At 37.4% G+C, this 23,634-nt stretch overlaps 6 protein-coding genes across 6 annotated transcripts; all 6 read right to left on the bottom strand.

Moving 5' to 3' along the window:
• Positions 1 to 157: 157 nt before the first annotated feature.
• On the bottom strand, positions 158 to 1,487 carry CBG15243 (the record flags this gene model as incomplete). Its single annotated transcript, XM_002642913.1, has 5 exons — positions 158 to 430; positions 476 to 769; positions 827 to 946; positions 990 to 1,166; positions 1,212 to 1,487. The coding sequence occupies 5 exons, from the start codon at positions 1,485 to 1,487 to the stop codon at positions 158 to 160; spliced, it is 1,140 nt and encodes a 379-aa protein (XP_002642959.1).
• An 813-nt stretch (positions 1,488 to 2,300) lies between these two features.
• Cbr-flp-24 lies at positions 2,301 to 2,718 on the bottom strand (the record flags this gene model as incomplete). Its single annotated transcript, XM_002642914.1, has 2 exons — positions 2,301 to 2,419; positions 2,637 to 2,718. The coding sequence occupies 2 exons, from the start codon at positions 2,716 to 2,718 to the stop codon at positions 2,301 to 2,303; spliced, it is 201 nt and encodes a 66-aa protein (XP_002642960.1).
• A 5,160-nt stretch (positions 2,719 to 7,878) lies between these two features.
• On the bottom strand, positions 7,879 to 9,433 carry CBG15245 (the record flags this gene model as incomplete). Its single annotated transcript, XM_002642915.1, has 8 exons — positions 7,879 to 8,022; positions 8,106 to 8,215; positions 8,260 to 8,386; positions 8,431 to 8,673; positions 8,734 to 8,860; positions 8,906 to 9,039; positions 9,083 to 9,211; positions 9,257 to 9,433. The coding sequence occupies 8 exons, from the start codon at positions 9,431 to 9,433 to the stop codon at positions 7,879 to 7,881; spliced, it is 1,191 nt and encodes a 396-aa protein (XP_002642961.1).
• Positions 9,434 to 11,406: 1,973 nt separating this feature from the next.
• Positions 11,407 to 12,719, bottom strand: CBG15246 (the record flags this gene model as incomplete). The annotated part of the gene is made up of 7 exons (XM_002642916.2): positions 11,407 to 11,479; positions 11,523 to 11,623; positions 11,824 to 12,054; positions 12,100 to 12,214; positions 12,265 to 12,392; positions 12,438 to 12,569; positions 12,615 to 12,719. 7 exons carry the CDS (start codon positions 12,717 to 12,719, stop codon positions 11,407 to 11,409), a joined length of 885 nt encoding a protein of 294 aa, XP_002642962.2.
• A 141-nt stretch (positions 12,720 to 12,860) lies between these two features.
• CBG15247 lies at positions 12,861 to 16,059 on the bottom strand (the record flags this gene model as incomplete). The annotated part of the gene is made up of 13 exons (XM_002642917.1): positions 12,861 to 13,085; positions 13,148 to 13,423; positions 13,471 to 13,588; positions 13,640 to 13,735; positions 13,780 to 13,847; positions 13,931 to 14,131; positions 14,173 to 14,528; positions 14,574 to 14,699; positions 14,746 to 15,096; positions 15,142 to 15,274; positions 15,324 to 15,762; positions 15,832 to 15,943; positions 16,020 to 16,059. The coding sequence occupies 13 exons, from the start codon at positions 16,057 to 16,059 to the stop codon at positions 12,861 to 12,863; spliced, it is 2,541 nt and encodes an 846-aa protein (XP_002642963.1).
• A 531-nt stretch (positions 16,060 to 16,590) lies between these two features.
• Positions 16,591 to 21,492, bottom strand: Cbr-elf-1 (the record flags this gene model as incomplete). The annotated part of the gene is made up of 6 exons (XM_002642918.2): positions 16,591 to 16,701; positions 16,758 to 17,371; positions 20,138 to 20,305; positions 20,794 to 20,893; positions 21,151 to 21,276; positions 21,325 to 21,492. The coding sequence occupies 6 exons, from the start codon at positions 21,490 to 21,492 to the stop codon at positions 16,591 to 16,593; spliced, it is 1,287 nt and encodes a 428-aa protein (XP_002642964.2).
• Positions 21,493 to 23,634: the final 2,142 nt, after the last annotated feature.

Here is a 23,634-nt window from a genome sequence, read left to right as displayed (position 1 = left end):
AAGAATGGAATTATTTCTCTAGATGCTTCATCTTGATTTCAAACCGGGATGTGTCCTCCGGTGAGCACCAAGTCTGGACGGCAAGTTGAAATTATAATTCATTTATTTTACGTAAATACAAATTCATCTAGATACAACAAAATAACATTTTTAAAAACTAGTTGAAGAATTTAGCTAAACACTCCTTGTCCACAATATTTATGAAGAACATTCGATGCACTCCAACTTCGGTGTGCGTGGACTTGAGGAAAACGTATTTTTGGTTTTCTAGAACTTTGAAAATGAATTCAGAGAAGACTTGGGCACCATCTCCTGGTCTGAACTTCATATGCATTTCAATGTTGAATTGACAAATTGTAACATCCTGATGAAGTTGATCGAGGAATTCAAACTCTCCTCCTTCAATATCAATCCAAGCAAAATCGATTCTCTGCAAGAAACTATTTGATTTGAACCTTCAATGTGCAAAACTAACCTTGAACTTCAAAATGTCATTAACAAAATATAAAAATGGAATTGTTGTCACATCCTGGAAGACGTACTCGCGAGTCTTCTGATTCTGGTTAGGTAGAACTCGGAATTTTGTGAATCCTGGTTGCTTTCCAATAGCGAATGGAAAGAATTTTCCAAATGCAGAGTACATTTGACGGTTTGGCTCAATAATTGGATCAGCTCCATAAAATTTGGTATTTGGAAGAGTAACATTGAATTTTTCCTCAGCCATGGTATCATGACCAACTCCCAAAGTAAGTAGAGTGTGCTCTTCTTTCTGAAATTTCTTAGTTTTGAAATTTCTAAGTTGTCCTACTGAAATTCGGAGACTTACACATTTTGGAAGGACCGCCCATTTTGTCTCATGCAAATTTTCGAATGGGACTACTCCCAACTTGTCAAAAATTCCAAGCTTATCACATGTCTCCGCTTTTGGAACCCAATCAACAAACATCTGAGAAATGTGAATTTATAAAAATATAAGTTTTCATTCATACCTCTTCTGGTTTTCCTTTATATTCTTGAACTATCGGATTGATGCACTCCAAAAAACTTTTCTTAACATTTTCCATTAATTCTTTAGTATCCTTTTTGATTAGCACAGATTCTAAATTTCCACATGGTGGCAAATGGTCAAGTTGGTCAAACCGAGGATCTAAGATTATTGGGGCAGGCTGAAAATATAAATTCAATAATAGCTGATATTTCAAAACACTTACCTCTTTTTGAAATTGGTATCCCTCTCCGTCCATGGTATCCCAAACTTTAAGTTTGACAGACTGATTTTCATAACTTTGATTTTCAAATGAAATTTTGAGCTTTGGCACTTCTTCTTTATAAACTGGACACTCCGTTAAATCTGTTGTATCTATGTAGGAGTATAGTATTCCAAAAAATGTGAGCATTATCATGAAAGCTGATAAGAAACCTTGTCGAAAAGAACTGCCATCATAGGTGCCGCCACCCAGAAGTTTGTAGCGATATGCGGTACTCATTTTGGTGAAAATTTTGAAAAATTCCAATGTAAAAATTTGATCTCCGTAAGCTTTTATAGAGAATTTTATACAGGAACCTACGTTATCCTTGATGGGCATCTAGAAGAAACGATGTTTCTCGTTCCTCATTGAATTTTTTTGTTCTTGAATGTATTTCTTCATCTTGATAGAGGAACAGGATGCGTAAGCGGCAAGCCAAAATTTTTTTCTGGCTAGATTTTAATATACAGGTCAAAAATTTATAATTTCAAGCTTTTCGGGCGTCCGATCTAGTAGTATTTCAACTTTCAACTTCCAACAGAAAAGCTTACCGTGCCATTTTTGAGCCGTTTTATTAAACTTTATTGGCTCAGTATCGAATGTAGGTCAAATCCAGGCCCGCTTTGAAATTAATAAGTATCTTCTAGCCTAACAGTTATCTGTCCCGCAAATTCTAACTATTTGGACCCTTGTGCCGTTCCAGTAGATATTTTTTTCTCGGTACGTCCAAATTTTTTGTAACTCGAGCTCTTTACAGTTTCAAAGTATATCACATCGGTTTAACACACACAAAACGGTTTATTCGGTAGATGTTGTTAGTCGCGCATCAAGTAAAAGGGGAAGAGAGAAAGAGAGAGAAATTTTTGAGAAAAAAAGAAAAAAGAGAAGAGATCAGATAGTTATAATTTGTCAACGTTTGAAATCAAGAAAAAACTGATGGAACATTTTTTCAGGGTGTTAGATATAAATGAATCATAAATTTAGCTGTGGGGAGTGTTTTGTGCGATTGGAGATCATGTAACGTGGAGAAGAATCCAGAAGGCGTGACGAATTCTAGACGCTTCGTTTTCCGAATCGAACCATCATATCACCAGCCGATGGCACACGCTTGTGTGGAATCTCTCCCCATTGGGCATAACGGAAGGCGGCTTCTGGGGAGATCTCGTCAACATCTGAAAAATTTGAGTGTGTACGTTTTTAAAAGTCTTTGCGGAAAGGAAAAATAGGATTGACAGGAAATTAGAGACGTTCGGAATGACTTTTACAAGAAAATTTTTTTGTCAAGATTCGGGAAAACGGAATCCGGAACCTGCTGGACATCTGTAGTGTATGGAACGACCCCGACGCTTCTCGGGCATTTCTACGAGAAATCCTCCTTATTGGACTTACCGTATTGGATGTTCCGGCATTGAGCGATAGCCGCGATGGCGACAAAGATGGCGAGGACCAAGATGATCGATGTGCGCGACATTTTCAAATAGAATTGAAAAAGGGGTACAAGTTTCTGAAACAACTTTTTCTAAAGAAACACTCCTTTTCAGAGGTTAAACAATGTGCGAATCTGAAGAGAGAACGAGAAGAAGAAAAATGGAATGGGGAGCGAGAAGGAATCCAGAGAAGAGAACCCAAAATGGGCGTGTCTTGAATTCCATGTGCATCTCTCCCCGGCTTTTATACTAGATGGGACGGCGAGTGATGTGATCCATTTTGGTGAAAATTTGGGATTGGAGCGCACTAAAATAAATTGAGAAACAGTGAGAAAATGTCGATTGGATTAATTTTTCATTTTTTCAGAGTGCTCTTTTTTTACTAATTTTTCGCCTTGTCTTTGCACCACGAGTACCAAATGGGTCAATGTGATTTGTTCCAGTAAATTAAGTTGCTCTTTGATTTTTCAAATAGGAGCAGAAACAAATCGCATGTTTTAGAATCATTGGAATGATCAATTTTCGGCTGGGTCCCTGTTATTTTCCATTTCTCGTTCTATATTGGGTTGATAACTATTCCGCCCTGAATATTTTAATCAGTTTTTGAAGACGCACGCAAAATTTCAGAAGAAGGAACTTGAAATTCGTGAGAAAACATGTAGGTTGAAAAGGTTTTTGGTTTTTGAAAAGGCGGAGGAACTTGTGATATCATTCACTTCCAACTTTGTCTAGAATAATAATATCAGTTAAATCATTATTTGAAAAAAGTAGCCGAAAAAAATTAACCTCTATTCAGACTTCGAATGATGCTTTTTTTATGGGAAAGTGCTACACATCCGTTTTCAACAACGGAAATTGAAATTAAATTGAAACTTTGTGCGTTTTTTTCACATGTGAGCATCCTGTCTACATAGAAAAGTCTGGGAGTATGAGTTCAACGCCTACCTATGATGACGTGGCATGAGAATAGGGTGATGACACGAGGGATGTGCATATGGGAAAGGTAAATAATTGAAAATGGATCTGCGAATTGCACGTTGGACCCGAATGTAGTCTAGCGGGGACTATGGCTTTTCTTGGTGGCGGGAAATTGGCAATTCCAATTTCAGCCAAATTTGAAACACAATTTTCTTGAATCTGGAATGCCCGTAGCAAAATCAAAATATATGTTTGGAAATCGCATTCTTACAGATTTCGATTGACATAGGTCTCATATCGAAGGTCCCGTGAGACCTATCTCAATGTTTACTGCCTGGTCAGCCCTTGACAAAAATGATGTTTGATATCTGTTCTACTACCTAAAAACCAGGAACAAAGCTACTACTTTTGAATCCGATGAAACAAAAGAACTTCTTCATTTTTTTCATTCCCTACTTAGCTCAATGAGCACACCCCGGGGAGTCCTTCCATCGCCCTCTCTCTCACTCCCTGTCAACGCAAATCATTTTTTTTTTGAAACAAATGATGTGAAGAGCAATTAAAAATTTTTGTTTCCCTTTTTGTGTTAGTTTCAAAAGTGGGTCTTAAGCTTTTTTTTTGGATTTAGAGTATGCTTTGTGTTTTAAAATACTAGAAGGAAGTGAATGAGAAGTAGGGAAAAGGAGATAGAACTATCAGATAACTAGGTAATTACGGGTGCAAAGTAGAATTGCTCGATAAATCTGGAGATTAGAATCAGTGAGTAATAGTAGAGAAAATTCAAAAACTAAGTCAGGAACATTTACTTGGGAACCTTTGGAAATTAAAAAACGATTGCTAATGTTGCAGCTGACAATTCTAGAGATACTTTCTTGATGGCGTTTCCGCAAACTTGGAATGTCTACAATGATAAAGCTAGACTAAAAAAATGAAGATTTTCAAGAGTTCTAAGATTCTCCCAGAGAATTGCAGTCTAGATATTCCTTGACCTCGCTATTTTTTATTTTATCCCAATCTGATCTTTCCAGTCTTTTAGTAAGCCAATTGGGATGCACAGGAAATGGGATGGAACAGAACGAGCCTGATGGGGGCAGAAAAAGAAATGTGTGTTTAATAGAGTAGACGGAATAGCAAATGAGTCATGTGAATTTGTACAGCGGGAACCTATATCAAAAAATGATCGAAACTTTAGATTTCAGTTGAAGTACAATATTCCACGAATGTCTTTCTCAAGTATTCCACAAGCCAGAATCAAGAAAACAAAAAGGGAAAAGTTTGGAATAACAAAAAACTTAGGGGTGTGTACATATGTATATGAACAACACACGGACCATCATCTCCTCCAGCAGAAATCATTTAATTTCCGCGTCTGACTTCTGGAAAAACAAAGTTTTCAGAATACGAGATTTTCAGATGACGTACATATCTTTTAGATAAATCTTGAAGATTTAGAATATTGTGTGGGTTCGATGACTACAGTAGGACTATAGTCATCGTAATGTTATCTATAGTACTAATCTCGAATGCTCATCTTGATGAGCATTTGCTGGAATTTTTTAATGATTTCAAAGAAAAATTGGAACAGGGTCTCCGGACTTCTGCAGTGGAAAAGCCAAATTAAACTTTCAAACTTCACCTAGAAAAGCACTTTGATGTTTTCTCTCTTCTATGCTATTTTAAATTTGTCCCATGTGTCAAAAGTTATTGGGTGACGTATCCGGGGTCAAGAAAAGTGTGAAATTGAAACGGAAGGGTGTCATGAGAAAGGATCGAAATTATTTTTTCTTGCAAACATTTTAGATACAATAGTCCAATTACAACATTCTTGAGGGAAAAGGTGAAAGGTTTGCAACAAATCTTTGAAGAAGTCTGTTTCTCACGATTTCCAATAACCAAATTTACTGGGAATTGGAAATTTTCCCACAAAGTCTCAAGAATTTTGATACTCGACAAGTTTCATCTTGAAGTATAATCTTGTTGGCTCAAGAAGGATCTCTGGATTTTCGAGGGAATTCTAAAAGTGCCCATTCAAAACAAAAAACACAGATTCAGAATTTGTAATGAGTTAGAAGAAGGCTTACAAAAAGGCAAAGATTGAGAATAACTAGGTAAGTGCAGAGTAGTCCGAGATTCTCAATAATAGCATCTAAATAGTATACCGTAAAACCTGTATTAGAAGGGCCTCTAACTTTTAATTGTGAAAGAACATATCTCGATTCCTGTCAAAGATATGAAAAAGTTGTCGACAAACCAGTTGACACATTTTTGATAACTTGCATAGGAATTGTAACTGAGTTTGGAATGGCAGTGTGGGGCCCTTCTATCGCAGGTTTTACGGTAAATAGCTAATCGCCAAACATTATAGGAAACAATTTTACCATTTGCTTCCTGAATCCTCTAACATTATTTTTTCAGAATACGTTTCTTCTAGACGATGTTCCTAACTTGACACATCCAGAAGACGTGCCATCGGATAAATGAAAAAAAACGTCGGTATGAAAAAAACAGGATGAAAAAAGTAGCAAAACAAAACCAGCATAATTGAATTTTTATGTTTGTTATCCCCTTTTTCTTTTGTTCCTTTTCTGGATGAAAAAGTTTAAACTTGAATAATTTTTTCCTGGAAAAAATTAGATACTTTTTTGGAAAATAGGAAGTGGGTATGTATGGGCGACTTTCAATAAAAAGGTAGTCCAAACTTCCGAATAATACATTATTCATGCTGCAAACTATTTGAACGCACAACGAAGAAAACGTCACTTTTCGGAGGACATCATTTTTCGGAAATGGGAGGATTAATAAAACAAGTAAAAGAAAGCTCATGGGATTTAAAAAATGGTTTAAAAAACCTTGGAATCATTTTTCAGGATCTGAAAATAAAGAAAACGGGGTTTTATGGTATCAAATTTATGAGATAGTTACACTTTTGGCCAGCATTTTGAAAAATGAGTTTTGGATTAGAAAAGTCAAATTCGAAATTACTATAAATGTATCAAAACTTCTCAGAACAGGAGATGGAAAACCTGAAAAATAGTAGTATTCAAAATGGTGTTTATCTCATAAGCCAATTTACCGTAAACCCTTAAGCCCTGTAATAGAAGATTTTTAACTTTTTCTCAATGTATCTCGATTCCTGTTGAAGATATCAAAAAGTTTTTAACTGATAAAATGTTAATGATATTATGACAAACATTTAATTAGTTGACAACTTTTCCATATCTTTGAGGGGAGCCTAGATAATTGAGCTCAAAATTGAGAGTGTGATGTCCCTTATATTACAGGTTTTACGGTATAAAATAGGGGTTAAATATTATAAAGAGCGCTCAAAACGTCTTTTTATTTTATTTTTGGGATCCAGACCATAACGGGACTAGACATTTTTTTTTCTCAAATTACAGCACTTCGTAAACAGAACTATCAAAATTTCATGTCCTAGAAAATTATATTTTTACTCGAATTAAGAATTTGTTATAAAAAATTTCAGAAGCCTTGTCAAAAAAATTTTTAGCTCGATTCAAAGCTTTTGACATTATAGTTTTTGGTGGTATACACTTCTAGATTTGATACAGAAAATTCTAAAGAACCTTAACCCAAAACAAAATAAATTCCGAGTGAACACATTTTCTGAACCTTTTTAATCTTTAGGCTAAGCTCCACCCATATTTTTGCCTAAGAAAAAGAGTAAAGTGGGCCACGCCCATTTTCGTAGCGAAAATCTTCTCATCAATCATTAGGGTGTTTATAGAGGCCTTGGGAAAAAAGACAAATCACAGGAAAGACCGCTAAATCGAAATAGGAAATTGTTCTTTTCCGTTTTTCAGACGATTTTCGAATAAGAAAATCGTTTTAAAACATGAAAAGACGGAATTGAGGGAAAATTCCAAGAAGATTGATGGGATAATTGTGGATTTTGGATTTCTATGATTATCACAATTCTGTATACATTGACGTCATGCATTTCTTTTATAGAACTGAAGATCTGGAAAAAAATCGTTTAGTTTTTAGGACTTATTGTTGTCATCTTTTTATTCGTCATTGTTTTTAGGATCACTTTCTGAAAAGAAAGCCTTTAAAGGCATTTTTATGCAAAATAAGAATAGATGATTTTTGCGGGATTCCTTTAAAAAATAAGAAAAAATTCGAATTTCTGTGAAGAATTTATTAATTTTCTAACAACCCATTAAAGGAGATTGGATAGCAAAATGTTTTTTCAACACCGGAACACACAATTAACACAAAATCTAAAGCAAAGTCTAAAGCAATTCCTAAATTATCAATAATTGTGTCTATTTTTTTCCTTTGAAAACTTTGTAGACATCCTTCATCTGGTCTTTCGTGAATTTTCCATTCTTCTTCACATTTTTTCCAGAAGAGTTCCATGAGTACTTGGAGGTCAGATGGTCCAGGTACCACAGCGCGCCATATTCTTTCTGAAATAATTTTATTCTTTCTGAAACAAAATTTCAGAAACCATCAAACAAAGATAGTGCTAATTCCCAACTCATAATCTTACCACAACTTTTTCATTTGGTGTACAGGTCACCCAGAAAATGTGTCCTTGAAGATCTGCAGCACACCATGGATCATAAACAGGATAGGTGTATTTGTATTTCGTACCATCCGCTGAAAAATCGCAGCCTCGGGGGTTAAAACATCCAGAAACTTACGGGAAAGTCCTCCGACCCAATTATGGGTCACAGTCCCATTATCCACTCCTTGGTACATAAGAAAGATATCTATGTATACTTTAAACCCTTCCCTGGGAGCAAGAGTGAGTTCAAAAGAGTCATTTAGCTGAACTTCTATGTTTCGAAATAAAAATTACTTCTTTGACTCACCATCCCAAATTTTCTGCTGATACGAAATCCCGATTGATTTTTTTCCATTTTATCTACAAACGCTGGATTGTAGTTTTCCGCGAAAACCGAAAGGTCCATATCTCCAGTGTGAGGAATTACGGAGCATTCTCGGTACCATCCCAACAAAGTGCCACCATTCAAAAATGGAAACATGTCATGTTCTATCATTTCATCTCGGAGATGAGCCAGAGCAGCAGACGATGGTTTTGCAGGCATTCGTACCTGGAAAATCAGAAATAGAGAAAATACATCGTAGCTTGAAATTAAGACCCTCCGTTATACCTTCATCCCTGTTCTCGGTATATGCAAATTCATGCAATCTATAAATTTGCCACGTGTGGAGAATCCTAAGAACCTCGGTATGTTCACAGGAATCTCAACATTCCCAACCCACCGAGTTTCGAACTTTCTGAAAAAAAATTTCTTGATTTCAAACTTTCTTATCAGCTCTTACTTCGGTATAATCTTTCTCGGGTCCGATCTAAAATCCAAATAGTCTTTTCCAGTTTCATTAGTGAAGTAAAGTACCACAAATCGGGGGTCAGTCAGAAGCCACTTAGCAGATAGGTGTGTCACATCTACACCGACCTGGAAAACAAAAAGTTAATTTCAATTTTACAAGTATTATTACCGTAATTGGCTTTAAAGGGGACACAGAACCACAGTTGTTTTTTTCGAGAGCCTTCAGAAGGTCTACGTCAATTAGCAAGACTGGAATAGAGGTGTTGAGTTGGGAAATCCAAGATTCACAAGACTTTGGCTGAAACTATTTAGTTGACCTTGTTTTTTTTTTTCAAACACTAACCGATCTCTTCATGAAAGCCATCACTCTCTGAGGAGTTCTGTGCGTCACATCTACTGGATAGTCATTTTCATCAGATAATCCTTGTTGCGTACTTCCAAAAAGACTGGCTTGGTATACAAAAAGCATCGGGAATATGAAAAAGCATGGAACCGAGAAGTAAACCAGATATTTACGCATTTCTGGAAATCAAGAAAATTTGGGTAGAGGAGAAAAAAGTGAGAAAATGCCTTGATATCCATGGATCAAGACAATCAGTTTCAAAGCGTTGGGCATTAAGGTGTTGGTCTAATAACGACAATTAAAATACAGCCGGAACCAAAAAATGTGGCTATGAAGGTCAAAAAATAGTATAAGAGGAACAAATTTTCACACCGAAAATTGGTTTTCTAGTTAAAAGGAAAAACTATGAGAGATAGGAAATTAGAAGCATTTCGAAAAAGTTAAGAAAACTTAAAAGAGACGCAGATGAGAGATTTTGCGCAGAAACAGATGGTTGACTTGATTTGTGTTTTTCTTTGTTGTCAAGAAAATTTAGAAGGAACTTAAAAAGGAAAACAAAAAATTGTTCATGGTCATCTGGTCTGAAAAGAGAGGTAACTTGCTAAAAAATATTTTTTCAGCTTTTATTTTTTCAATTTTCACCATATAATAGCAGTGGATCCTAACCAAACAATTGTTTCGAATGCTCTGTTATTTTCACGCCTCGCTGGATACAAACTTAATTTTTTGTAACAATTTACTTAGAACCTAGATACTGGAACCAAAAATCATGCGTTCCAAAAAAATCAGTGAAAATTTCGAGGTCACCATCTCAAACTCCCAAAACAACAAGACGAAAAAAAAGCAGAAACGCCTAAAAGAAAAAAAATAGAAAAAACAAGATATTTTTCTTCCAGGAAAGAATCTTTTATCGATGGTCCCTACTCGAAAATTTATAAGAATCAGATGAGGAGAGGTCCCACTTGCACGGCGAGCTCTGTGACGTCAATGGATGCAAGTCAGAGGGTACGGATAGGATATTCACACTTTTGATGTTCTTTTATGAGAATAGTTCTGGTATTTATAACAAATTTAGCTTTAAGAAATATTCCTGGGTATTGTGAAGTAAATCTTCCCCGGGCGGGCTTCCGGCGGCTCTCCAACATACATCTTTATAGATCTAGATTTTTAGATTCTTACTCAAAACCAATACTTTTACTCATCTTGTCAGAATAAAGTAATTTATCACAGTTCACCGAAAGAATAATATACAGTACAGGTTCATAAGATATGCAAAACCTATTTTTAATTTGATTTTCTTTCATTTTGAACATTTTCAGCAGGCTGAAGCTCTGCTAAAAAGTTTTGGAAGGTTTAAACATGCCTAGATTGAGAATCGTCAGAATGGCCGAGAATCAAGTATACCTTTTCGGATTGGCTTTTTTTTGGAAAAGTTTAAAAATGCTTAATACGATTTTTCAGGCCAAAGATCAAATTCAAAGTTGATCGAACTGCAACATATGAAACAAAAAAGTTTGGAAGAGGTGAAGTGAGAGAATGAAGGACTAAATGATTTTGTTTATAATATATCTGTTACTTCCCTCCTCTTCCAGACTTCCTCTCAATCGTTCCCATCTCTCTCTTGTCGACTGGTTGGTCTTTCATAAACAAAAGAAAGAAGGGCATTTATGACTCCCATTACAACACAAATGAAACAGAATGGGAGAAAAAAGAAACAAAATAAAAGATAGATGATGTTGTCACATTGACTAATTAGACTGAATGGAAAAGTGCTATCTATAGATTATGGCGTGTTGATTGGAATGGGGAAAGAGGTAGTTACAGTAGGATTCAGATAACAGGAGCTGAAAAATTGAAGATATAAATTTGAAAAACAGCCAAATGGAAAGAAAAGGGAGCTACAAATGCCGATGAAAATATCTACCACTAAAAACAGATCACGAAAAAGAGATGTCGTAATGATCATCCTCTATCCAGTGATTTCGTATATAAGGGGATTTGAAGAAATCGGCAGGCTTTTGGTTATCAGTTTTTCTCTTCATTCGGAAAAAGGATTTGATAAGAGATACGAGAATTTCTTCTGGTGTTTTGCGTTATCTGTGGAAGGTACAAAAATTTGTCAATTTTATTCAGCCGCTCATAAAATTTTGTCAGATAATTGTTTGGTAGAAATTCGAAGAATAATTATAGAGTGTGCGTCTTCCAATCCTCCCCAAATTCTTCCTGAAAATTGTTTTCTTAATCTTCCTTCCAATTTGATTCTCACCGCCAAACGAGTCTCCGGAGTACATGTAATCCAAAATATATGTCCATGGATGCTGGTAGAGCACCAAGGGTCGTAATTGGAGAATACAAAATTTTTGTTGCCTGAAACTCAAAATCTAGAAATGTCAACAACCACAATGCAGACCCGTATAATGTATAACTTCCTTGTCTTCTGTAACATCCTTATACATCAGAGAGATTTCTATCAAAGTATTGGGATTTTGGGATAAAGTTATCTTCAGAGACCTCTCTATCTGAAACAGGTAATTCAAAAAACACATTTCAGAGTTTAGGGCTCTCACATTTCCAGTTGTGCCGACAACTTTCCAACCGTTGATTCCACTTTCTAGTTCAGTCAACACATTTCTGGAAAATTCTGTAGCCATCACTGCCAGATTCAATTTTCCCGCTGGAATAGTACATTCTTTGTACCATTCCAGAAGAGTAGTTCCAGTTAAAAATGGGAAGATTCCATGATTGATTAGTTCTTCTCTCATCGAGGCTAGTGCAGTAACAGCTGTTTCGGAAATGTTCTACAAGTTTTTACAATTTAAAATTCACATGGAACGTTTGAAAACCTTTTGGTTGTTTGGATTCGAACATGCTATGAAACTGGAGCGCTGCCAAAAACCTAAAAATTTTTGAATATCGGTGGGGACTTGAATATTACCCAGAACTCGAGAAGGGTAGTTTCTGAAAATTTTGAGCTATTCGATATATATGTATCTGGGAAAAAAACTCACTTCGGAATCAGTTTTTTCTTGTGGTGAATTCCAAAATTCAAAAAATCAGCACTACTAGAATTTTTGAAATAAGCCAAATGAAATCTGTGATCACTTAATCGTGGTTCGTATGAAACATCTATTCCGATCTGAAATCATTTTACGAAAACCATCGTAACTACCACAAAACTCACTTTTACCGGTTTATCGTTTTGTAAATGACAATGACTTCTATCAATTTGCTCCAAAATCTCATGATCAATCAGTAAAACTGGAGCCGGGTATTTCAGATAATCCAGTAAGCTATCACAGGATAAATAAAAAACCTGGAAACTAAATTATGAAATGGAAGGTTCTAAAATGGTCTGAACCTCTTGATCAATGATTGGAGATGTAAGAATTTCGTTATAGTAAATGAAAATAGCTAGAGATGAAAGGCAAATGTAGAACAGAAGATTTGTATGTTTTCTGTTCATGGTATTGAAAAGAATGACACGAGAGAAAGAATATAACTCCAAAATGTTAAACTTGTCTTTTTTGAAAAATCTCACATCTTATAACCCAGTTTCACAAACATTAAGTTTCCACATTGACTTTCAGCACAAAGAGAAAAAAAATCATTTATTAATAACATAACCATTATTATCAATCCGTTGTCTCAATTCTTCTACAGTACCAGTCGCTGCGATTCCGTGTAACGCTGACAAAATTGGTGGGAATTTGGAAGTAGGGGGAGGAGCCACACTCAATTGCTCCCATTGTGATTTTAATTGGGATACGGTAGATGGGGCATTCATATCCGTATGTGTCGATTCTACATGAGGTTCTAGTAAGGGAACGATCTGAAAGCATTTCGAGCTTGAAAGAACATACCTCAATCGGAAAATCAAGAAAAAAAAATTACCTCTACAAAATCAGGTCTCATTTGATATTCGGGATGCCACGCTTGAGGGATCAAGCTTAAAATATGTGCTGGGAATTGAACTGTCGGCTGATTGGGTAACGTAGGTCTCCCCCGTTTGTAGGTCATCTCGGCAGCTGCAGCCGCAGGTTTCAGATGGGAAAATGGGAGTTCTGCTGTGTGAATTTCCCAAAGTACCAAAGCAAAACTGAATACATCCACTTTCCTGTCGTACTTTCCCGACTGTGAAAAAACTTCAGGAGCCATCCATCGGAGATTCTGTAATTTGGGAAGTATGATAAATAGTGAACTACTATACTGCTTACCCCTGGTTGCTTGGTCAAATTCTCGTCCTCACGCTGACAAACAAACCGACTCTCTCCAAAATCTGCAACTACGCTCCTCCCATTAGAGTGAATTAGAATATTATGACTGTTGAGATCTCTGCAAAGTTATGGTAAGAGATACCAACGTTCTAATTAATGCAATTTTCACCTATGAATAACTGGTTTTGCTGCACTTTCGTGTAGGTATCGCATTCCTCGAGCTACATCAAGTGATATCCGCAGTCGGAAAGCTGGGTCCAAGACTCTGAAAATTTGAAATAAATTAAAAGTTTCATAATTTTAAATCACCGCTTTTCCTCATGCAGAAGTCGGAAGAGGGATCCATTTTCCACAAATTCGGTAATAATTGCAAATTGCTGTAAGATATATTTTTGATTCTCGTTAGTTGTTATATAAATAGCCAATCCGGACAGTAAACATAGCTAGTTTAAAAACTCACACTTGGGTCATCCAACGATGTGCCTACAAACGCTATCACATTAGGATGCGCTAATCTGGAAAGGATCGAAACTTCACGACACAACATATCGGTTTCAGATTTACAACCGAACGCCATTGCTCTATAGCGCTTCACGGCCACCAGCTTTCCACGATAGGTTCCTTTGTAAACTTTTCCGAACGACCCACTTCCGATAGATTCCTAAAAAAGTTAAAAGTCTGTGAATCAAACCTACAAAATACCTGGAACTCTATTTCAGCCAAACACAAATGAAACGGTGCAGGTAGGGCAGATCTCAGTTGCAGTAGTTCTGCCTTATCTCTAGTTAGACTTGTCAAACGACCCATAGGACTTGGTAGAGGAGTGTATGAAGACTCCCCCGAGCTGTATTCACTGCACACGTCTCCTTCAACAGTCCTGGATGCGTAGTGTTTGAGAAGGGCTACAATTGCATCATGGCCTCTTTCGTATGCCCAGATAACCGGTGTTTGTTGATCGTCTAGGGATACTGTAGAATTATAGGAAGCGTTTGATGATGGGGTGTCACTTCGATTGAGAGCCATTATGGCAGAAGCCACTTTGGAAGGACGCGTGGATCCTGGAACATTTCTAGATTTACCTGATGTTACTTATAAACGAAAACCTGTCCCCGCCTGTTGCCTCAATGATCCTCCTTCATATGCTCTTGAAGCTAATGACTGATCTGCTCCATTTTCCAAAAGATATTGTACTATTCTCAAGTGCCCATGATAGCAAGCAGAATGCAAAGCTGAAAATATGCATTGTTTGAAATTCTAAAAATTTTATTTTCTTACCAGTATGTCCATCCTGTCCTTGATAGTTGGGGTCTACTCCGGGATACTTCATTAGGAAGGAAACAAGCTCCAATGATTTACCTCCGGTACATGCTGCATGTAATGGGGTCTCCGAAAAAACATTCTCCATATTCACAATGTTAGTTGGGGAGCATTCTAAAATAGCTTTCACAATATCCAAACGTCCATTGTAACATGATAAATGAAGTGCAGTGTCTCCGTAAAGATTCCTAGAACATATTCGATCGTTGATCCCTTTTACATGTCTGATTAGCATTGATAGAATAGTAAGGCTTCCAGATTTAGCAGCGTAATGCAGAGCTTGATTACCTTCGTCGTCAGCTAGCAGAGCTAAAATGTAGGTTCAGAAATCTCTATATTGAAGTTGAAACTCACGATCCGCTTGAGCTTCTAACATTAATTTTGTGATAACTGATAATCCTTTAGCAGCTGCCAGATGGATTGGTCTATCATTAACTGCTCCGCCGAGATTTGCATTGGCATTAGCCGCTAAAAGAGTTCGAACGGCCTGAACCAGAAGTACACGAATTGCCGAAGCTTTTAAGACTACTACTTACACTTTCCTGACCAAAATAGGTTGCACAATGAAGAGCAGTGAAATGTACAAAATCAACAACATGAATATTTGCTCCAGCCGCCAACAGCACCGTCAACATTTCTGAATCACCAATCATGGCAGCCAAATGAAGTGGGGGCAACAGATGACGTCCTGATTGATCTAAATCTACTAATTCTGATGATATTAACGCTTTCAGAATCGCTGGATCCCCTCGATAGATAGCAATGTGTAAAGGGGTAAAACCATTTGCCGATTGGGAGGATATCAAGAATTTCGAGGAGTCCGTTGGTAGGAGTTGGATAAGGTGTAGCAGTTTTTCAGGTTGAGAATCGGCGTGACCAGCACAAATGATGTGATATAAATTCAGATGTTGGGCGGATTTTGAGTCGGCGTTTTCAGTGTTGACAAGTTGTTGGAATTCTTCTAGCGATTTTTCACTGAAAGTTATATTTTATTTGGACTATAGGTGTTCCACTTTTCTTCCGTTCAATCCAAAAAAAACCCACAAGGCCGCGATTTGTACATCTATCCATCCCAAATTTGATCTGGATCTGACGTCATCACTGAGACGACTTCTGACCACTGAGTAACCCTCGGAGATTTTCTTTTTGAGTTCGTCTGCAAAAATAAATTTTAGAAATATCATTGTTGATTCTTACGAAATTTTGAGTCACACAAAAAACTTGAAAAATACCTGAACAGGAAGTTAATGGTCTGGATTTATAGTTTCCCATTGTTTTTCTTCATGAATAAATTACATAATTCTAGACGAGTACTAATATTTAGTAAAATTAATCAATAATAGAAACTGCAAAAGTTGTTTGCTTCAAAAGCAATCGCGGGAGTATTCCTCTGTTTCTCTCCGTCTCTCTGATTCATGTAGTCTCTCTATTTCTGCTCCTGCGTCTTGAGGTGCAACAGTGTAATGTGTACACAATGCCAGGATAACTGTTTTTCTTGAAACTTTTCAGGTATTATTATTAATTTATTAAATTGATTTTATTTATTAGAGATAATTAAACAATTAATTATAGATCATTAATTACAAAACTAAGTTGCTTTTTTGGAAAACTCCGTATTCGGAAGAAAATATATAAAGGAAACATTTTAGGATAGGCAGTGTTAGAAAGAGAGAAAGTATTGGAAAGAAAGGAAACAATTATGGAAAATCGGATGGAGACAATTAAAGCAGAGAAAATAAATTATTATTATTAGTATCAGATTCAAAAAGTTTTGTACGACGAAGAAAAGTTATTTACACTGAGTCAAGCTTCATCAGACGCTTCGATTTTAATGATTGGAGAGTTCAGAACTGGGCTGATTTTCGGAGATTCACTTTGGCATGAGTCAGCACTTTCACACGCAGAGTCGCATTCCTGAAAAAAGTACATAAAACATTTAATTATACCACTAGACACTTTTTTAAACTCACACTAGCAATATCACTCGGCAAATGGACAAACCGATAGACTAATCTTTGCCCATCGACTTTCTGAAGAATACCTCGTTGATAGTAGTATCTCAATGCTCTGCCCATTGTTTCATAATTCATCCCTGGCTTATTCTTATGCATTCCCCATAGCCTGCTAACTGCTTTCGAATCCACCAACTTGAACACTCCCTTCTGTTGGTCTATCCATTTGATGAACTTTGGCGAGTATTGATCATCTTGGAGTAGACGGAGCAGAAACTCCCATAAGTAGGTCACCTGTCCCTCCTTCTGCTTTTTTCCTGTATTGCTATTCCGCTGAGCCAGATGAGTTGAAAGTGTGGGATTGGGCTCCGAGAAGCGACGAGGTTCCAGAAGATATGGATGCAGAAGAGACGGATTCGTTGGAGCACACGTTGTAAGAAGATCGCCGCAAGTTGGAGTGAACACTGTAGAACTGATAAATGGAGCAGCAGTAAGAAGAGTTTGTGGTGGAGGAGCTGGGACTGCTGTAGGTGCAGGTGGAGGTGGTAGTTGTGGAATTGTGAGAAGATTCGGATGGGAAGATGATGTCGTTGGGCAGAGAAGAGCAGATTGGAGCCAGCGTTGGGTGGCATCTGAAATTAATACGTGCCTTATTTTTCATTTTCTTGTATCAGTTCTAAAATTTGAAATTGAATCTTTCAGCGAGAACAATCAAGGCTTCATCCCCATACGGACATTCCTAGAAGTATAAGGATATATGTGTCTGGAGTGTTCGCCATGTAATGTTCCGTATACGGAACATAACACCAATAACAATCAACATATAATAATACAAGCCTCTCCCGGGCGCTCGGCCATATAACTTTCGCCCACTCCTTTCACTGATCCTCAGAGGATCCGCCAGTTTTCATCACGGGCGCCACACGCACACACACATACACTTGTCTCCACGAGAACACATTCTGGAGGAGGGAAAAAGTGCGACTGGATGAGGGGATGGACTTCGCTAAAACCACTTTTACTGCTTCCGTTTTGCCGAGAATCTCCTCTCACTGGATCAGAAATCGAAAGGAACGGCGAAAGTGTGAACCGGTAGAAGGGCAGACAAAAAATAGCTGATAGAGAAATTGATGTATGACTGAAAGCCATGGAAGAAGAGCTGTGTAGAAAGAAAATTTTCAAAAAACTGGTCCACTGCCAATTTCAGGAATGAAGCTTTCTTCTGGTTCAATATTTTTAGCGAGTTTTGGCAAATTGAATAGCTGGACCCCAAAATTATTTATTTTTAACAGAATCGGAACGTACCATCATTCATTGCTGAGCTCAGTAAGAATAGTATTCAGAAAACTTTTTTTCAGAAAGACTCGAATATTTTGTGGGTTGAAAAATTCAACAGAAATTGGAGAAAGTGACTTTTTTCAGATTCATTAGGAATCCCAAAAGTCGGAAATATTGAAAAGATTTGATCTTTTAAAGTTTTTGAAACTGCTTTTGACTTCTTCCCTTCCCCTCAAAAATATTGTAATGTAACATATGACTTTTCATGTCCTCCTGATCCCCCCCCCCCTCTCTTCTCAATCCCTACCACACCAATTCATAATCCATCCAGTTGCCTCTTCTGATCTTTCTTTACTAGTTTCTTGTCCTCTCTCTCTCCCTCTCCCGGAATCTCCCCCAACCCAACAAATCGTTTCAAAGAAAGCGTCGAAGCGTCAAAGCTTCGCTTTCTCCGCAAAGTGACCAGAGCTTCTTACGGCTAATAAGCAGTGTCTGCGTCGTGTGATCTCTCGGGAATCTAAGGATGTAGTGCTAAAGACGACGCATCCGTATTTCCTCGTGTTTTTTTTTTCTCTTGATTGTCAAATAATTGGCACCACTTCTAGGGTGTAGTAGGTGTCATAGAGTGGTTAGCTGGGGTTGTAAAAATGAATCGAGAAGGAAATTTCGAACTTCAGACAACGTTGTAAACCCTATTTCTGGAATGGTTCAAACCAGACAACTGGGATCCTTCAGGCAACTTCGAAGTTGGCGAGAAGGATATAGACACCAACTTGCTGGTATAGATGTATTAAAATAGTCTTGAATCATCCACATGGTTCCAGGCGCCTGGCACCAGTTTTTTGCACACCTTCCCCAAGCAGAGCACCCAGAGTGCGTTCATATCTCATATTTCGTATCTGCGTGACCCCCGTCGTGTGTTTGCCCAAACAAAACTGCGCGCCTCTCTCGGTCACCACCAAAATTTTCCGCGTCCTCTTCCGCACACGCACCGTGCGCACAGAGCGCCCGCGTCTCCGAGGTTCATCACGTTGTTTGCATTTTGAAAACGTTTCAGTTCTGGGTGAATTTTCTTTGTTAAGAGAGAGAGAGAGAGGGGGAGGAAGAGGATGCGTGAACTGTCATGTACCCCGCTAGTTTTGTTTGCACCACCAGAAACACTCGCCAAGGAAACGGAAAGGAAGAGAGGGGGAAGGAGAGCAAGTGGTCAAAAGTTTGTTTTTTAGCAAAAAAGAAAAAGCATTTGATATTTCCTGAATATACAGGGAACCCCGTATTAGAAGGGCTTCTTCAATAGAAGGCTCCCTCTAATAGAAAGGCCCCCAGAGTGGCTTGGAAAAATAAAATAGCCTACCGGAGGTACCTTGGAGCAATTGAAAGGCAGGCCCTTTTAATACAGGCTTCGCGGTAAAATAGAAATCATGGAGTTGTAGATTCTGATACTAGCAAGTTTAAGCACTCAAAAAAAAGGCTGGCTCATCAAACTGTCAATGATCAAGAAAGAGATGGTTGAACATTTGGAGCAATTTAAAGCACATGTACATTTCGGTGTTTCTGTACTATCTCTAGTACTTTTGTTCCCTCTTTTGCTTTAACTCCTCAAAAAAATTCCTGTTCAAACTCCATATTTCCAATACTTCCCCTATTTGTCCTTATCACGTTTTTCCCTACTCTCCCTTTTCGTTTTTCCTGCTCCTCCATACGATCACTTCAAAACCACTTTTATAATTTTTATCATCAAACTCCAGACTTATCATTACATTGTTGAACTATTAATATACTGTACTAGTACATGGAAATGGAAAAATTGGATTGGGGGAGGCAGGAAAAAGCGAACACTAAAATAAACAATCCGATTGAGTAAATATGCGTTGCGCAAGAGAGACTCCGAAATTCCCTCACACTAGAATACAGAAACTAATTGTTACTCTATTTAGGGCAATTAAGCTTAGCAAAAAAAACTCTAGCAAATACGTTTTTTCTTTGAAAAGTTATCCAGTATTCACTATTGTTCAAAGTGGACTACGAAGTGGGAATGTACAGAATACTGATGGATATGTACAGAATACTTTTAGATTATTCAAGTTAAAGTGATTTAGGAAACCCGATAACTGACTCACCTGCCGTATTGGAATGTTGCATCCATGGCCATATCGTGGATGGTTGCCACGTGAGCTGTCCTGCTGGGGGTACTATAGCTGATGAGATTACTGTAGGTCGAATTGGAGGAGGAGCAAAAGCGTGACGAGTTGAGCTGGATGGTGATGTCTCCGGTGTCGAATCGTTTCCTAAAGACTTTGATAAATTAAGATTTATAATAAACTTCTATGTATAAACTTTTTTCATAATACGGGAAACGGAAACCAGATCATTACTGGTTTTTCAGTGATAAGAGAGTGGAGGAGACCTTTGGACTTTTGGTAAAGTCGAGCTTTTCGGGTTGAAGTCCAATTTGAAGATTGGGATTATGGTATGTTCTGTGTACAAAGTTCCTAAGAAATTTAAGAATATGAAAATTTCAAAAATAATTTTGTTTTTGGAGTTGAAAGCTTTTGTTACAAACTGCTCCTGGAAAGATATGACACGGAGAGAACCTTGTCTCCATTTTCCAGTCATATTCAGGAATCTTAAATTCTAAGAATCTCATTTTTCAGTAATTGGTGGTACCAATAAGTGGGAAATTTTTAAATGGAGCTCTATCCAACACGAGTTTGAAGTTTATAAACATCCCAATTTCTCAAAAAATCCCCATAAAATTTCAAAAAAAAAAGCTCACCAACTCCAGAATCCGGACTGTTCGTCGGCTCTAGACTCAGGTTGGAACTTCGATCCAAAAGTTGCTGTAGTACAGTAATCTGGACGGAACAGGACGTTGGCTGAATTTGTTGAGGCTGATGAACGATAGGAATGTGAACAAGAGTAGATATCATTTTTTAGATTGTTTAACTTTTTTATTGAATGGCAATTATTTCAGGAAGACGAAAATCAGGAAGTCCACCCTTTTCCGCCCTTTCATACCCCGTTTTTCTTTTTTCCGTACTGATCTGCTAACTGATAAGGAGCAGAGTCACAGAGTCCTAAGGTCGAGATGACGTTGCAAAAGACAGTAAACTACACTTTCGGGGGAACTTACAATTTCAAAAAGACCGTGTGCTAGAACTGCTGGAGCCGAAATCCTCCGACCGTCCGCATATTTAGGAGTGGGACGTTCGATACGGGGCCATTTGCCCACCCCTTCTTCGATTTTCATTTCGACGTCCTGCAGAACCATAGAAATTTCGACCAGCAGATAAACTGACAAACTTACAGTATTCCCTGCCACATCTTCTTCATCTTCATCGTTGTTTTCCCTACTATTAACATCGCAATCATTGTTATTGTTGTTTTTACTACTATCCGAGTTCAAAATGTTTAAATTATCAGCAAGAACGAGTAGCAATGGTTCTGGTGCCCTTTGTCCTTGGATTTGGAGCATACTATTTAGAAAAAAATATATGAGGATCTGAATAAATTCTAGAAGCTAAAAGTAATAATACAAGGATCACTACAAGGATCACGGAAAACCAGAAAAGTGTATGTGTTCGTGTTTTACTGTTTCTGTTCTTCCCGCATTCTCTACATTAGCTCCGCCCACATTTTGTTCCGCGTGGGGCGGGGCGCCGCGACCTTTCCGGCGAGCGCCCCTCGCACTCGAAACTGTCCGGGGAGGTGGATCCATGTGTTTACTTAGTACTAGCCGTTTTCCGTTTTCCTGGCGGTGGTGTCCGACAAGAATTAATGGAGGGTGAAAGTGGAAGAGAGACAGAGAGTGGCTATCGAAATCGTAATAGGGGAGAAAGTGTAGATGGATAAGGGTCAGAGCAATTGATAGGTGTTAATGATAATAAATTTGAAGTCAAGAATCGATCTGAATGAAATTAGAGAACCCGAAACTCTCATTTTTGACTATTCCCACTAATTGGCGGTTCTTCTGTTTTCGAAAAAGTTAAAGTTTGGTCTCTTTCACATGAGAATTTTTTCCAGCAAGTCAGAGACTTTTAAATAATCAAGATTGACCATTTCTAACTAAAATAACCTTTCCGAATAACGTTTCTGAAAAAACTGTAGTCAGCAAAGTTATCAGTCATATGAAACATGAGGAAATGGTTACTGAAACCAAAAATATTCTATGGTTGTGTCACTGACCCCCAACAGCAGTTTTTTTTACTTCCTGTTAGGACAGATTATTCGAATAAAAATAGTGATGTTCCATTTTATTATTGAACTCTGAAAGTGCTCAAAAACACCTCAAAAACTTTGCAACACATTTTAGGATTTTTTTCGCAGAAAGAGAAAAAATGCGTGAAAAATATAGGTTAGCAAAAATGACTCTCGAGAAAAATAAATGGATGAGTAAGAAGAAAAGCATGACGAAGGGGTAAATGAGAGGATAAAAATAAAACCAAAGAGGGCTAATTTGTCAAGAAATGACAGAGAAAAAAATCAAGATGGCTCATAGGTTTTCACAGAATTTTTTGGAGAAACCGGGTAGTCTAGTTTAAACAGATGATCAAATTAAACTCGAAAAAATTAAATTCAGTTGACTGAGTGAGGAAGAAGACAGAAAAGTTAATTCGCCGAAGAAGTAGAGCAATTCAGTAAAATATTAGATTTTCAGTTTTTCTAGATCCCTAAGTAATTTTTTTATAAGGTTAAATTGTACCTACTTTTGGCCTATTTCTGAAAACTGTCGAAAAATCAAAGAAAGTTTCATATAATCGCTGAAAACAATTAGTAGCAAATCAAGCGGAAGTTTCTATTCTAGAAGAAAACGGAAGAAAGAAAATGAAAAAAGCTTAAATTGAATTTCCTGGTATTGAAAAAAAAATAAATGAAAAAAAAAGAAATCCTGGCGGTTCTCAATGCAAATTGAATTTTTGAAGATCATTGGAACAAATATCTGAAAATTCCAAAGATTGGTATGAAGTTTGTAATTGGGAGGAAAATTCGACATTGGACAATCTTCCTTATATACAAAACACTAGACACGTCTGTTGGTCCTCATGTCAGGCTGTCCGGTTATGGATTTTTAAATGAGAGTTTCGCTGGCGCCAAAACTGATTCCGTGACTGTCCGCACCACGGCTATGCATGCACACAGTTCGCGCCAGCGGGCTGATTACCAAATAAATTGTCTTCAGTGCGTTCATTTTAATATAAACTCTATTATATTTCATTTGATCTACCTTTTTTCCAATCTCCCATTTATCTTTCCATTGTTTTTTTTCACTCCATTTTCGTAATAACATACATTTGTAACTCCCTCTGTCTTTTTTCCCTGACAGAAAAAAAACTGAAACAAAAAAGAAACGGAACATTTTCTTTTCATGTTTCACATCATAAAAACGAACCGCCTTTTCATATAAAAATCATCGTGAAAAATATGAAATGTGTGAGAAGAAAGAGTCGGCTCTCTTTTGTTTCTTGCGGTTTTGGTTTTCAGTTTTGTTTTTCTCCCAAACTTCCAAAATCAGAGCGTCGATGTTGACTGTCTTAAGATGTGCCGTAAAACCCTATTAGAAGGGACCGCTAATTTTTGAGCCAAGTTGTCTCGGTTCCTGTCTAAGATAGGAAAATGT

This window comes from Caenorhabditis briggsae, assembly GCF_000004555.2.
Source record: "Caenorhabditis briggsae complete genome, chrIII, whole genome shotgun sequence".
Classification (NCBI taxonomy): Eukaryota; Metazoa; Nematoda; class Chromadorea; order Rhabditida; family Rhabditidae; genus Caenorhabditis; species Caenorhabditis briggsae.
Note: the sequence above shows the minus strand (reverse complement) of the source record. Positions and strands in the feature narration are given on the sequence as shown.